At 42.5% G+C, this 14,875-nt stretch overlaps 2 protein-coding genes across 4 annotated transcripts in view; one reads left to right on the top strand and one right to left on the bottom strand.

The window, feature by feature from the left end:
- setd5 (SET domain containing 5) overlaps positions 1–14,875 on the top strand; it is a 195,018-nt gene that overhangs the window by 46,916 nt on the left and 133,227 nt on the right. The gene's annotated exons all lie outside the window — the stretch shown is intronic.
- Positions 1–14,875, bottom strand: part of lhfpl4a (LHFPL tetraspan subfamily member 4a) — a 43,963-nt gene that overhangs the window by 7,278 nt on the left and 21,810 nt on the right. The window contains exons 3-4 of one of the 3 annotated variants that reach the window (XM_051112234.1): positions 7,994–8,010; positions 7,336–7,374 (exon numbers count right to left, since the gene is read on the bottom strand). The exons of 1 other annotated variant lie outside the window; for it this stretch is intronic. In XM_051112234.1, the coding sequence (XP_050968191.1) occupies positions 7,336–7,374; positions 7,994–8,010 (56 nt within the window). The remainder of the gene's footprint in view (positions 1–7,335; positions 7,375–7,993; positions 8,011–14,875) is intronic. One more of the 3 variants, XM_051112235.1, reaches the window with a different exon arrangement.

The raw sequence follows: 14,875 nt of genomic DNA, 5'->3' as shown, positions 1-14,875 counted from the left end.
GGGCTAGTTCAGAGACTTTAAATAAAAAAGCTAACATACAGAATAAAGCAAAAAAGAATGTCCAAAAGAAGAGAACTGGAGAGCTCTCTAAACCTGGATCTGGATGTGCCACAAACAAAGCAAGACCAAACCAAATCCTTGTGCAGGAAGACAGCAGGAAAAAGGATAGCCATCAGACGTGTGTATGCAGTAAGAACGGGAAAACTTGAAGCAACCATAGAACAATGTCTGTCTGGTCTGACGGGAGCTCAACACTTGACTGCTTGGATGTATTCTAGGTTTTTGTAGTTGATTCACACCAAGAACAAAACCTCTGATCACTCCATCCAGTCATAATTCCTCTAAAGTCAACTTAACAGCCAACAGTTTCTGATTTTCAATGTCATTGTTTCTTTATCATGTAGACAGATAGCAGGAATTACTTGTCACCTGCACCTGATTGTAGTTCCAGACAAACTTTGGTAAAAAGTTGGCATACCCAAGTATTTGTTGAATCCATCTGAACACTCTGGCAGGATGATAAATCCCAAAAGTGGCACCAACCAGATATAAAGCCAAACAGGGAGGATGCTATTAATTATTATAGACTAGTGGTTCTTAATTCCAACCCAGGGGCACAAAGCACAACTGATAAATAATCAGCTTCTTAACAGAGAGCTGCATGAACTGAACTTGGTCTGTCAGATAAGGTAGACATGATATAAATAAAATGTGCAGTGGGGTCCCCAGTACGAGAGTTAGACACTGTTAGACAAAGTTGAAGTCCTGAACCATTGTTGACTAGTCCCTGGAAGACAACTGAGACATTGGTTAAACCAAAGGGCATTACTAAGTAATGAATCTTGAATACGGACCAGGTAGTATGTATCCAGCTTTGTAAATGCAGTCCTAGAGCAGAAGACATGAGCCCATAGGAGTCAAAACATGGTCACTCAGAGATATCCCCCTTGCCAATGAAGAAGAAACCTGGCTACTGTCATGAGGGCCACTGTCATGCAGAGTTTAGCTCTAATGCTAATTAAAGCTAATCAGCTAATCAAGGTCTTCAGACTCTAGAAACTTCCAGGCAAGTCTACTGGAGCTGCTTAGAGCAAGATGGGACACCCCTGGATTAGGTTGACTACTGAGAATTTTTTTTTCATGACTCCGCAACTAAAGAGGCAACCATGAGGCTGTGCTGAGATGAATAAAACAAAAAGTAAATCCCTTTCAGTGGTTACTAGAAAGGAAAGCATTCCCTGGAGTGGTTGCCTAGGACAGGGTTTTTTTTTTAACCAGTCCTGAAGGCCCCCCAGTAGGGCTGCAACGATTAATCGAACGATGTCGTGAGGCGCGTTTAGTCAATGAAGCCAGTACTTTGATTAGTGGTAAAGCTCCATCACGTGCGTTCAGCTGGAGCGGCAAGTAATACACAGAGCCGTAAAGCACTGACAAGCTACGCCAAATCGTGCGCAAAATCGAATTCGATTTTGAGCGCGATTTTGGCGTAGCTTGTCAGTGCTTTACGGCTCTGTGTATTACTTGCTCTGTGTACGGAACGCACGTGATGGAGCTTTAATACTAATCAAAGTACCGGCTTCATTGACTAAACGCGCCTCACGACATCGTTCGATTAATCGTTGCAGCCCTACCCCCCAGCACTGCACATTTTTCCACATTCCTTCCTTATCAGACATACCCAATTCCATTCTTGCAGCTTCTACTAATGAACTGATGCGCTGAATCAGGTTTGTTAGATGAAGGAGTACTACAAAATGTGCAGTGGTTTAAAAAACACTCTAGGGAATACTCTTCTTTGAAAACCTTTGGACTAGGAGATTAAGCCTGGCACTGACCACTGAGGGCTCTGGAACTTAGAGGGGAGCTTAACTCAGTAACAGGTAGCCCATACTTATCTGCCAGTGCAGTGTAAAGAAGGTTCTCATTAGCCCCAGAATTGAAAAAACCAACAGCTGGTGACTTCAAGCACTCCAGTGCAGTGTTGCTGGGAGAAGAATGCAGAGCATGTGGGAGTTAGAAAGCAGTGTTGCACACATCAGTAGAATCGTAGCTACTGACAAGCATCAGCTTTTACCGGACATGCTGCTGAATAATGACTCAGCCTGCCACAACACAATCAGCCTCAATTACGGTGTTAGATCACACCCTTTATTTCCAACAACAGTCCATGCAGACTCAAGTTCAATATGGTATAGACCTATATTCCCTGCCATAGACTGAATGATAATACTTCTTCATCTCCCTGGAGAATTCAGCAAAAAAAAAAAAAAAAAAAAAAAAAAAAAAAAAAAACTGGAAGGCTAGGAGATACAAACACTGGGAAAAGAATCAGCAACAGCTGTTAGGATAACTAGCATATGTGGAGGGTTCAAGATCTGATGAGACCAAAGAAGACAGGGCTTACAGCAAGGTTACCCTGATCAAGCTTAAGTGGCTGGATGCGGGAGGGCTGTATCTGTCTGAGACTTGTCTTCCCAAAAGTGCACCTTGCTGATCCACAGCTGAACACCTTCAGATGATTCGAGGCTGGCTAGATTGTAATGCATTGTTTGAATGAGGAATCACTAGCAGATGGTCTGTTCATGGGCTTTAATTAAAATTATCCAGAAAAAGGCAAACAGAAAGACACTGGCAGATAAACAGAGCTGGCAATGGGTATTTGCTAGGCAGCAATGCAGGCAAACAAATGTGAACTCGCCAAAAAAGCAGTCAAAGAACAGGTGAAAAATTCAGGAACCAACAAAACATGTAGACAAAGCACTTAACAGGTAACCAAATGGGAATACCAAAACAAGTCAGCTATGGGCAATTTCACAGATGACAAACTGCCTACAAGGCTAGGATCACTGTTGAAAAACTTGAGCTTGGGAATTCACTGCTCTGCACATGTTGTATGTCTTCCTTATCTAACACCTAGCTCACATCATCGACTTGTTAAGAGAGAGCTTCATTAACTGAACTAAGTGCGTCAGATAAGAGACATAGAAAATGTTGTGTAGAAACCATCCTACATTTGATCTTAATTTCTCGAAATCTGAAGATAGGGTTCAGACAATGGGCCTCATTCATTAAACACGAGCAGAACAAATTTTTTTTAAATCCTTTGTAAAGCTGTTCTGACGTATATTTTTTCAGTGTTGCCAACTTAGCGGCTTCGTCGCTAGATTTAGCGACTTTTCAGACCTCCTTAGCGACTTTTTTCCAAAAAAGCGCCTAGCAACAAATCTAGCAAATTCTTGGACAAACCTTGCTTAGTTTCTGAGACTCTCCAGTACTGCTGCACAAGTGCAAGGTCTTGCTTTCCCAAGCTGTGCACCTCTCTCTCTCTCTGCATCTGCTCTGTTCAGCAAATGGCAGAGAAGCACTTTCAATTAAAAAAAGATATTCTGTTGCTTCTAACTATTTTACATGCAAGTATATCTGAAGTCACAGCATAGCCATTGTTTTAATTATATGTGTTTTTGATTTCATTAGACAGTGTTGTGATTATGAATCAGGATTTAGTGCAGATTAATATCTTGGAGAGCTGCTTATTTAGTCTTAATGTGCTGCGTTTCAGTCGCTATTTCATATTCATCCCGTTGTCTAACAACAGAAATAGTAAAATATATATCAATTAAAACCGTTTTATTGAGAATTTGGCTGCATTAAAAGACAGTATGTGAACACAGAGAGGCAAGACACACTAACATCTTGAATATGCTAATTAGCATATTCGTCATTTAGCAACATTTAGTGACTTTTCAGGCGGGGTTTAGCTACTTTCCATTGAAAGAAGTTGGCAACACTGATAGGCAGGGATTATGCTAATTGTGAATGAGTGTGCACAAGCTCCCTATTTACGAATGATTGGAATTCATTAACATACACGTTTAACTATGAAATCGAACATTTACGAAGTGTTTGTGAATCTGGAGGAGAGTTTTCAGGAAGGTCTGTTTTACGTGCAAATTACTCAGAGTTTACTCATATATTTAGTTTAGTTTACCCATAGTTTAATAGTTTCACGAATAAGGCCCATTGAACATATGCACAAAAAAAGTGTGTACACCTCTCTTTTAGATGTAAAATTTACATAACGTAAATGATCTCTAAATTGTACACAGCTGAATTTTTTCGGATCTTCACCTTGTAAACACCACCTAACTAATGTCATTAACACATAATACAGTATCAGTCAATGTCTAAACCCTTTACCTGAGAATGGCAAGCAGCAAGAATTGCTTAAATTTCCAAATCGGACACCAAAAAAGTGCGTATGTCTGCTTAGATGCTGACATAAGACATTTTTATAAATCTGAACATTGGGATGGATTATAGTGTACGCATACTCCAAGATCAAATCTGTGTTTATGCATGTACCCCAGAACTTAATTTGGGAACCACTTCCCTAATGAATGCTACTTTGAATGCTACCTTTTTCTATTCTGAAAATACTGTCAAAGTTATTGTTGTTGTTGTTTTTAGTAAATGACAAATATTTTATGGCTACGTGAAAGTATCCCACAAACATACACAGATATTTATTGGACAGAACCTCTATGGAAGTTCACTGTCTTCTTTATTGTTTTAATAATAGCACTTTCTGATGACTCATGTTGAAGCACCAGCCAATTTAGCTTTAGATTACACACATGAGTCACAATAAATCATTGTGGGATTTGGGAGTGAATGTAATTTACAGCAATGTAAAGATGGATTACACAAACAATGATTTGCCATATACAATAAAAAAAAAAATTATAAAATCACTAATAATCTGCATATGAAACATTTAACTTTGTGGCAATGCACCTAATTGTATAACTACAACTATAAACTTGCACCTAATTATACCCCTTTCTTAAATTTAGTATAACTAGAATTTCCAAATGTCGCTCAGGATCAGTTTCTAATCAGTGTTCCTACATGAGATGCCAGGCATAGATACTAGAAAATATGCTTTTATTATGACTGTGGGCCACATCATCTTAACTTTGCAACAAAAGTTACAAAAATGAGTTTACAAAAACTCATTAGGTTGGAAGTATGAGGCTGTGCTTTAACTGGGAAAGGATTGTAGGACTCAGTGGCGTAACTAGGACTATATAGGCATTTGTTCAAAAACATTTTTTGGGATTCCCACCACTATCTGTTTAATTATTTTTAAAAGTTGCATTTTAAACTCAAATCTGAGGTAAAGAATTATACAATCACAATTATAATTGTTCAGTTAGGCTTCTTTAAATATTAAAGTATGTTTTAGAGGTGGAATTCTTAATAAACTAATGTTCATTTTGTAGAATTTCTAACACTGAATGTAGCCACCATAGATGGGATACATAAAGCCACTCACAGATGCTCTGATGCATATGTTATATTACGTTCATAATATCGAGACCAGTGGTGTAATTGGGGCCATATGCTTATTTTTTTCCAGCGCAGTTTGTATACAGTGACTTCTAATGATTAAGCTTTGCTTATACCTTTGATACACCTATTTATTTTGCTGCTTCAGAAGTACACACTCAACTATCATGTTCTTGTTCAATCTGTTCCCTTATAGGTTTAGGGGATAACACTCATGGTCACATTTCCCTACAAAAACAAAAATCATACAGATTCATATAAAACTGCACACTTGCCTAATAAAAAAAAAATAATAATAATAGATTTAAATCCATTTATTTTATACTAAGTGTAGTTAAAGCCTAATAACATATTTACTGACATATCGCTTGAGACTTACTGATATAAAAGTTATAAAAAAGTTGTAATTAAACTTTTTTTGGGAGTACTACTTGTGCACAATGCACATTTCTTAATATTAAGCTTACAATATGTTTTAATGTCACTATTGATGAGGATTGTGTGATATTTAAATAATATCTGTCTTTAAATGCTAAATATTTCAAGTGTACCTAAAGTATACTTGCAATAGTTCCACTTTAGCATGATCAAATATACTTAACTATATCTTTAGTTGGACTTAAAAACTACTTCCACACAATTAAAGTGCATTAAGTACAAAATTAGTTGTTTCAATTTAGCAGACTTTAAATATACCAGTTTAGTATACTAAAAGTACAATTGTAGGGCATTTTTATTAAGTACATAATATGTAAATGTATTTGTAGTATACTTAACATGAAATAAACATATTTTAAATACATTTTAGCATATTTATTTTTCACTAGGGTTGTACATAGACCTAAGAATTCTCATGAGATGGGGTTGACTGTCAGAAGACAGAAACTGCACTTATCAAACATGTCTTGCTCTGTTTTTTTTCTTTTTCTTTCTGTCTTTTTTTTTTTGTTTGTTTCACTTTCATATGTAATTAGCAGTTACTACCAACCTTGCAGATATCTAGGTATGCTCTATAAAAGGTGTAGTAAAACTGTGGTGGTGAGAGATAGACTTGGGTCAAAATATATACTTTCAGTGGAATTTGTATGCACCATGTAGCCCTTTCAATAACAAAAATACAAAATACAAAACCTGTTGTAACTGAAAGAAATCATTGAATTTAAATACAAAAATTATGCCACATTTTTTGGGAAGGTGTTCTTCCCTCTGTGAGCAAAGTCACTAAGTTTTAACCCTATGCAATAACATAAAGTAGCATTTTCGGGGAAAAAAAAAAATCCTCTCTGGGTCAAAATGACAAAAGGCAGGATGTTTTTTTTTTTTTTTTTTTTTTGAGTCAGACAAACCAAATTTAACAGAATTCATCAAATCCAGTTGAAGTTGAAGAACAGAAACAGCTTCATACACACTATGCAGATTTTCAGTAAAGGCTGTTGTCACTACTTGAATTGTTTGTACAGAATGGGATAAAAACACTCAGAAGAGGAATGTGTACAAGGCCAGTAGTTTTCTTTTCAGTAACAAGAAGAGTTTTTTTTACATCTAACATTTTAATTTTAGGGTATTATAATTATAATTGTAAGCTGACTGAATTTTTACACCCTTAGTACTGAGTGTTAACTTTAAGGGACTGCCTGACAGTAAAACTTTTAGGACTACACCACTGATCAGAACCTTTTCCAGGACTGAATGTGAATGTAAAACAATGCGAAAGGGCCTGGTTGTTGCGGGCCCAACTGTGTCTACCTGAACTGCAGATAGTTACACCACTGCCAAGGAAATTACATACAAAAGGACACAGCAAGGGAGTGTAAAACACCATTATTTCATCAGTATTAGAGCTGATAGGATCAGAAATTATTCCACATATGAAGCTCCTTGGTTAAATAGGAAAAGCTACATGCTATGATTGCATGCATATTTTTTTAGGGAGCGGATCAATCGATAAGAAACAGTGAAGTTAAACTGTATTGAAGTTAAGCTTACTCCATCCACTCGAAGAGAAGACCCTACACGTAGAGGTTGCTGTGGAGGAAAACTGCTGTTAATAATATTCTGATAACACTGTAACTGTTCATACACATTTTACTGTATACATAAAATGCCAACAACCAGATGTACCAAATACACAGAATGTAGAGTTGCTAACACTTCACACAGAATTTTTTTGAATGCCTCTTTCTCTACATTTATTATATTAGAAACATCCAACTTTGATTAGAATGGAAAAACATTTGCTCAGTTCTTTTATCAGTTCAGTTTACAATGTTTTGTAATATAACTGTCTTGCACATGGCAGGCTCAAAAGGCACTAAATTCATGAAGTACAAAAAGCAGGACAGGTATTTGCTTCCATGCTTGCCAACATAACTTTTAACACATGCACTTTTTCATGCAGTCTTTTACCTGTTTTGAGTAATAAATATCTTGTAATGCTTTGTGTTTTTAATGTCTACCCATGAATAACATTCCTAAATATGTACATGTCTATAAAAATAGGGATTTTATAAAGTAAGCTAATTCCTAACTATGACAACAGAAAGTACAACAGAAAGTCAGGGTGATACTACAAGACTAATATTTTTACCACAACAACTTTACACGACCACACAAGCACAGAAGTCACAGCAGCAGAACAACTTACCCTGGACACTGCCAAATCTGTGAAGACAGAATAGAAGTGATTGTTTAGTAAGGTGTGTGCTGTGTATTATTTACCAGTTTCAGTACTGGATTTTCCCCCAAAGCCTTCAAAAGAAGAGTACAAACACAACTGAAATCTGTATAGGTATTTATCTATGTATCATTGCTTGTAGCCATTACTTTTTGTCTAGGACTAGGTTTTGTGTTTTTGATGTTGCTGTTCTGCTCCTCATTCGTGTCGTGCTAACTGTGCAACAACCAATCTTTATATTCATCATCATGTGTAGTCCAAATATCTGTCACTGTCCTTTGTATTATCTTGATGTTATATTGGTTAGTTATATGCAAGTGCTGTTGTGAATTTGATGCACTAGTTTGTGTTTTTCCTAGTTTTTTTCTTTGTACTACATATTCCACAATCCTTAGCCAAGTTCATTTAGGGTGAACTCCATATATGGAACACTACATTACCCATGTTCCCCTGTTTAAGGTCTATAAATAGACCTTACTTCCTTCCTTTGTTCCTTTCTCCTGTTGGTGAGGTGTGGGTGTTTGAATGGGCACCCAACCATGTCCTTTGAGTCCTTTCCTTTGGATGTGTTAAGTAAGTTTGTTTTTCAATTGTATAGTATGAATTTGTTTATTTGTGTTTTAATTGTTTAATCATTACGTGGACTATGTACAATATTGATGAGTTGTTGTATGATTTGATTTCTTTATATATTGTTTGTAGTGACCAAAAACCATCCTGTTTATCCTGGGCATCCACTCCACATGTTTAATATGGTATTCCTGCATTATGTGAATTCCTGCATTGCATCTGATGTCAATGGCTAAAGATGTACTATTCTTCACTTAAGTGGCATTAAAGAGAGCAAAGGACTGCGTTTTCTCCAGTGTTTTAATCAGACACTCCACCAAGTTCTACAAGTTTTAACGAACTTTGGATATTTAACAACACATATTCAACAAGTGCTGCAGATTTTATTTTGTGTTTGAATTTTGACCCAAAGATAAGGCTATGTTTTAGAGTATGTAAAGAGTATGTAAGAATGATACTAAGAGTGATAGCTATATACAGTTTTAATACCTAATTATTTAAAAACAGGGAAGTTCAGACCACACTATAATGATACAGAGGAATAATATCATTGGATTTGCTGTTGTCTAACTCCAATAGAATTTAGAATGTCTGTAAATGCAGCTGCCAGCGCATCATTTTCAATATCAACATGGATGTTAAAGTCACCTACTATTAAGACCTTATCTGTAGCTAACACCAGCTCAGATATAAAATCAGCAAATTCTTGAAGAAAATCTGTATGGTGCCCTGGTGGCCTGTATAAAGTAGCAAGTACAAACGTCATAGGGGATTTATCATTAACAATTGTTTCTCTGGATAATGTTATATGAAGCACCATTACTTCAAATGAGTTATACTCTGTGAAACACTAAAAATATTGCTATAAATTGTAGAAACACCTCCCCCTTTACCTTTTAGACGTGGCTCATGTTTATAACAGTAATCATGAGGAGTAGACTCGTTTAAGATAATGTAATCATCTGATTTTAGCCAGGTTTCTGTCAAAGATAGCACATCTAGATTATGATCAATGATCATATCATTTACAAAAAGCGCTTTTGTCGAGAGGGGAGATATTGGGAGATGAGAGGGTCTGTATTGGGAGATATTGGGAGATGAGAGGGTCTGTATTATTTACTACTGGAGAAGTGTAATGGTCAACTTGGATCACGTGTGCCTTGATAACCAATCACATTACAGCCTTGACATCGTTGAGTTGTGCAACACTCAATCAGCGTTTACTGATACAATAGTAATGAATGAGAAGTGTTGTGAGCTGAATCCCACCTTTTGCAAAAAGTCAGTGACTTCTCTTATAAAACTTTCTATTTTTTCAGTGTAAACTCTAAAAATAGTTAAATCCAAAACTATTCTTTACTGTAAAACATGTTGAAGATTAGCTGATATGCTGACAATTCAATAAATGAAAAGTTATTTCCTCAAAAAAATTGTTTATTCAGCATAGTGAAGCCTAAAGGTTGCAGGCTTGCTTTCTAGTGGCTTTGGTTTAGCTCTAACTCTGATAAAACCCAACGTGCCTGTAACCTTCTAGTAAATTATCTTGTGCAAGTGTGTGTGATTAGTTAAACTGCAGGAAAGTGGACATTGAAGGCCAGAGTTTAAAAAACCCTGCTCTAGCATTTAGTAAACCAGCTATACAGATTTTTTTTTCAAGGAATGTTCCATCAAAAGTCCATCAAAGCAGACCTACAATGGTTAAACTGAGCCAAGACAATATAGGATGGAGTTACACCAAGCCAGTGGAAAACGGAAGTTTGTTTGTCCACTCCATTTTGTACCATTTCAGATAAATCCATTGCATACATTCTGGCTCCATATAGCAAGCATAATCACTCAAAAATGCCTTATTGTTCATCAGAATTATCCTCATATGATCAGTGGTGGACAACCATATCTACATAGGTATTCAGGTGACACAGCTCTCACGTGCAGAGTCCACATCTCTATCTGTCACAAATCTGGTCGGTGTCCTGTTGTCCGCTCACCACCAGATGTCACTCTCACCTCACCTACACACTCTGACTGTTGCACCACACTCCGGACTGCATCTCCCATCCTCCAACGCACTGGTTGCGTCTGCCCCCGTGACCAATCAGGCTTCCTATAAAGCCCCAGACTTTCCCAGAGCACTTCACGGATTGTTGAATTATTGTATTGTTGTGATTGTTAGCGTTTCCTAGTTTCCTCGTTCCTAGTTCCTGGTTTTGTTCTCCCGCCTGGTTTTCTCGTTCACTCTGTCTAGCCGCCTGCCTTTGGATTTTCGCTCTGGTTTATTGGACTATTCTCTTCTACTGCCTGTGATATTCCTGTCTGCTCCTGCCTCGACCCTGCCTGTACGACTATGTCTTTGTCCCGCCCATCTAATAAAAGCTCGCGCATGGATCCGCTCGCCTCTCGTCTCTCATTCCCTGTAACAGAACAATCCGACACAACAGGATCCAGCAGCTTTCTACCCGGACATTCACATGATATGGACACAGACAGGATTCTTTGCCGCATCAAACAAGGACCTAAAACACTGGATCAATACATCCGTGAGTTTCTCTCCATTTCAAACTACTCCACCCTACCGGACTGTTTAAAAATTGAACTTTTCTGTGATGGCGTAAATCAGCCTTTAAGGGCGAGGCTGAGACGTGAGGGTCCGCGTTCATCTCTCGCGGGATTTATGAACTTTGCTTTATTGTGTGTGGGCTCGCCGTGTACTGTGGAGGTCGCGAAGGAGGAACGCGACAACGCGGACATGGCAGCCACGCATCCCGCGCGCAGATTGGTGGTAATGCCGGATCACGACGCCACAAACAAGTTTTCCGCCTGGATCGCTCGTGAAATGGCGGCTGTAGCGGAGCGCGCTCGAGCTATGGCGACGACAGCGGTGCCCGTTCACAAAATGGCGGCCGCGCCGGAGAGCGATCATACTCAGGCGGCGACAACACAGCCCGTGCACACAATGGCAGCGACTGCGGTGCGCGCTCACAAAATGGCGGCGATCACAGAGCTCCGTCACGTCACAGCTGCCATACAAGAGCCATTAAAAGGTACAGTGACATTTCCTGAGTCAAGTCAAGTTTCCAAGTCAAGTCAAGGTACAGCTGTATTTCCTGAGTCAAGTCAAGTTTCTAAGTCAAGTCAAGTTGCAGCTGTGTTTCCTGAGTCAAGTCAAGTTGCAGCTGTGTTTCCTGATTCAAGTCAAGTTACGTTGCCAAGTCAAGTTACGGCTGCTGTTCCCGTGCCAAGTCAAGCTATGGTCCGTGTTCCTGTGTCAAGTCAGGTCAAAGCTGTGTTTCCTGTGTCAAGTCAAGTCAGAGCTATCGCTCCTATCTCAAGTCAAGTTACAGCCATCTTCCCTGAGCCAAGTACCGTCAAGATGGCCGCCACGCCAGAGCCACTGCACAAGATGGCTGCCACGCCAGAGCCACTGCACAAGATGGCTGCCACGCCAGAGCCACTGCACAATATGGCCGCCATCCGGACGCCACCTGTGGTCATGATGGCCCACGCGCTGGACACACCCCTAATGACGGTATGGTCGGCTAAGGTGGTGCTCCTTCACACCGCGGCGGCTACCCCGGGGTCAAGTCAGGCTTCCAAGTCAAGTCAAGCAACAGAGTCAAGTCAAGCAATGGAGTCAGGTCAAGCCAAAGCTGTTGTTCTTCCTGAGTCAAGCCACGACACAGCTGTTGTTTTCCACGAGGCAAGCCAAGATACAGCTGTCCCCCACGAGTCAAGCCAAGTTACAGCTGTGCTCCACGAGTCAAGCCAGGTCACAGCTGTACCCCATAAGTCAAGCCAAGTCACAGTTGTTCCCCACGAGTCAAGTCACGCTACAGCTGTTGTTCCTGAGTCAAGCCATGTTATTCCTGAGTCAAGTCACGTAACAGCTGTTGTTCCTGAGCCAAGCCATATTGTTCACGAGTCAAGTCCTGGTACAGCGGGTCTCCATGAGCCAAGCCAGGTTATAGCAGTTCCTCATGAGCCAAGTCAAGCTGCTGCTGTTTTTCCAGAGCCAGGTCAAGCTTCAGCCACTGCTCCAGAGTCAAGTCAGGCTACGGCTGGCTCCAAGTCCAGCCTGCCAAGTCCAGTCAAGCTGCCAAGTCCAGTCAAGCTGCCAAGTCCAGCAACGCCAAGGCTGTTGTCCCTGAGTCAAGTCATGTTGTTCCTGAGTCAAGTCATGTTACAGCGGATTTCCATGAACCAAGCCCAGTTACAGCTGGGCGTCACAAACCGAGTCAAGTTACTACTGATCTTCACGAAGCAGGTCAAGTCACAGTTGGTCATCACGAACCAAGTCACATCCTGCCCGACGGCTCAGAGCCCCATCACGCCTCGTCTGACCGCCCAGAGTCAAGTTACACCTCATCTGACCGCCCAGAGTCAAGTCACGCCTTGTCTGACCCTCCAGAGCCCAGTCACATCTCGTCTATCTGTCTAGAGCCTCACCATGTCTCGTCTGACCGCCCAGAGTCAAGTCACGTCCCGCCTGACGTCCCAGAGCCTCTCCATGTTTCATCAGACCTCCCAGTGCCTCGTCATGTCTCGTCTATTCGTCCAGAGCCAAGTCACGTCTCGTCTGACCTTCCAGAGCCGTGCCATGCCTCGTCTGATATCCCACGATCACGGCCTATCATGATAGCCAGCGTACTGGACCCACCACAACCTCCCGCTGCTGCTCTTCCTTTAATGGCGGTTGCCATGTGGTGTGTGTGGGCTGCACACTGTGCCCCTGAGGCCACGTCTGTTCACAAGCCTGCTCCAGAGCTCCCGTCTGGTCTCAAGCCTGCTCCAGAGCTCCCGTCTGGTCTCAAGCCTGCTCTAGAGGTCCCGTCTGGTCTCAAGTCTGCTCCAGAGGCCTTCCCCATCAGAGAAGCTGCGCCATTGCCCCCAGAGGTGTCAGCATTTGCTGTAGAACCTTCTATGGGGGCGGCGTTATCCTTCGGTCTCTCTGCTTCTCTCCCTATTCTCTCTGCCTCCTCTGTCCCTGCTCTCCCCAGGTCCCAGACCATGACGCAGGTTCCTGTTCCGCCCCGGAGGGCTGCGGCGCCTCCTGTTCCGCCCCGGAGGGCTGCGGCGCCTCCTGTTCCGCCCCGGAGGGCTGCTGCGCCTCCTGTTCCGCCCCGGAGGGCTGCTGCGCCTCCTGTTCCGCCCCGGAGGGCTGCGGTGCCTCCTGTTCTGCCCCGGAGGGCTGCTGCGCCTTCTCCCCCTATTCTGTCTGCCTCCTCTGTCCCTGCTTTCCCCAGGTCCCAGACCGTGATGCAGATTCCTGTTTCGCCCTGGAGGGCTGCTGCGCCTCCTGCTCCGTCTCCTGTCCCGCCCTGGAGGACCGCTCTGCCTCCTGTTTCGCCTCAGAGGGCTCCTGCGCTGCTCCTGCTCCACCCTGGAGGGCGCCCGTGCCTCATGCTCTGCCTCCGGCTCCGCCCTGGAGGGCTCTTGCGTCGCCTGTCCCGCCTCCGGTTCCGCCCTGGAGGGCTCTTGCGTTGCCTCCTGCGCCTCTGGCTCCGCCCTGGAGGGCTCCTGCGCCTCCGGCTCCGCCCTGGAGGACCCCTGCTCCGCCTCCGCCCTGGAGGACCCCTGCTCCGCCTCCGCCCTGGAGGACTCCTGCTCCGCCTCCGCTCCGCCCTGGAGGGCTCCTGCGCCTCCGCCTCCGCCCTGGAGGGCTCCTGCTCCGCCTCTGGCCCTGCCCTGGAGGGCACCTGCTCTGTCGGTCCTGCCTCAATCACTGGGCCTCCCACATGGACCTGGCCCTCCAGCCCTCGCCCTGTCTCGCTCCCACCCCACCGCTCCCCTGGACTATTGTTCCCTTCGAGCGTCTGGAAGCCGCTCCTTGGGGGGGGGCTATGTCACAAATCTGGTCGGTGTCCTGTTGTCCGCTCACCACCAGATGTCACTCTCACCTCACCTACACACTCTGACTGTTGCACCACACTCCGGACTGCATCTCCCATCCTCCAACGCACTGGTTGCGTCTGCCCCCGTGACCAATCAGGCTTCCTATAAAGCCCCAGACTTTCCCAGAGCACTTCACGGATTGTTGAATTATTGTATTGTTGTGATTGTTAGCGTTTCTTAGTTTCCTTGTTCCTAGTTCCTGGTTTTGTTCTCCCGCCTGGTTTTCTCGTTCACTCTGTCTAGCCGCCTGCATTTGGATTTTCGCTCTGGTTTATTGGACTATTCTCTTCTACTGCCTGTGATATTCCTGTCTGCTCCTGCCTCGACCCTGCCTGTACGACTATGTCTTTGTCCCGCCCATCTAATAAAAGCTCGCGCATGGATCCGCTCGCC

Source organism: Labeo rohita, chromosome 6 (genome assembly GCF_022985175.1).
Source record: "Labeo rohita strain BAU-BD-2019 chromosome 6, IGBB_LRoh.1.0, whole genome shotgun sequence".
Taxonomy (NCBI): domain Eukaryota; kingdom Metazoa; phylum Chordata; class Actinopteri; order Cypriniformes; family Cyprinidae; genus Labeo; species Labeo rohita.
Note: the sequence above shows the minus strand (reverse complement) of the source record. Positions and strands in the feature narration are given on the sequence as shown.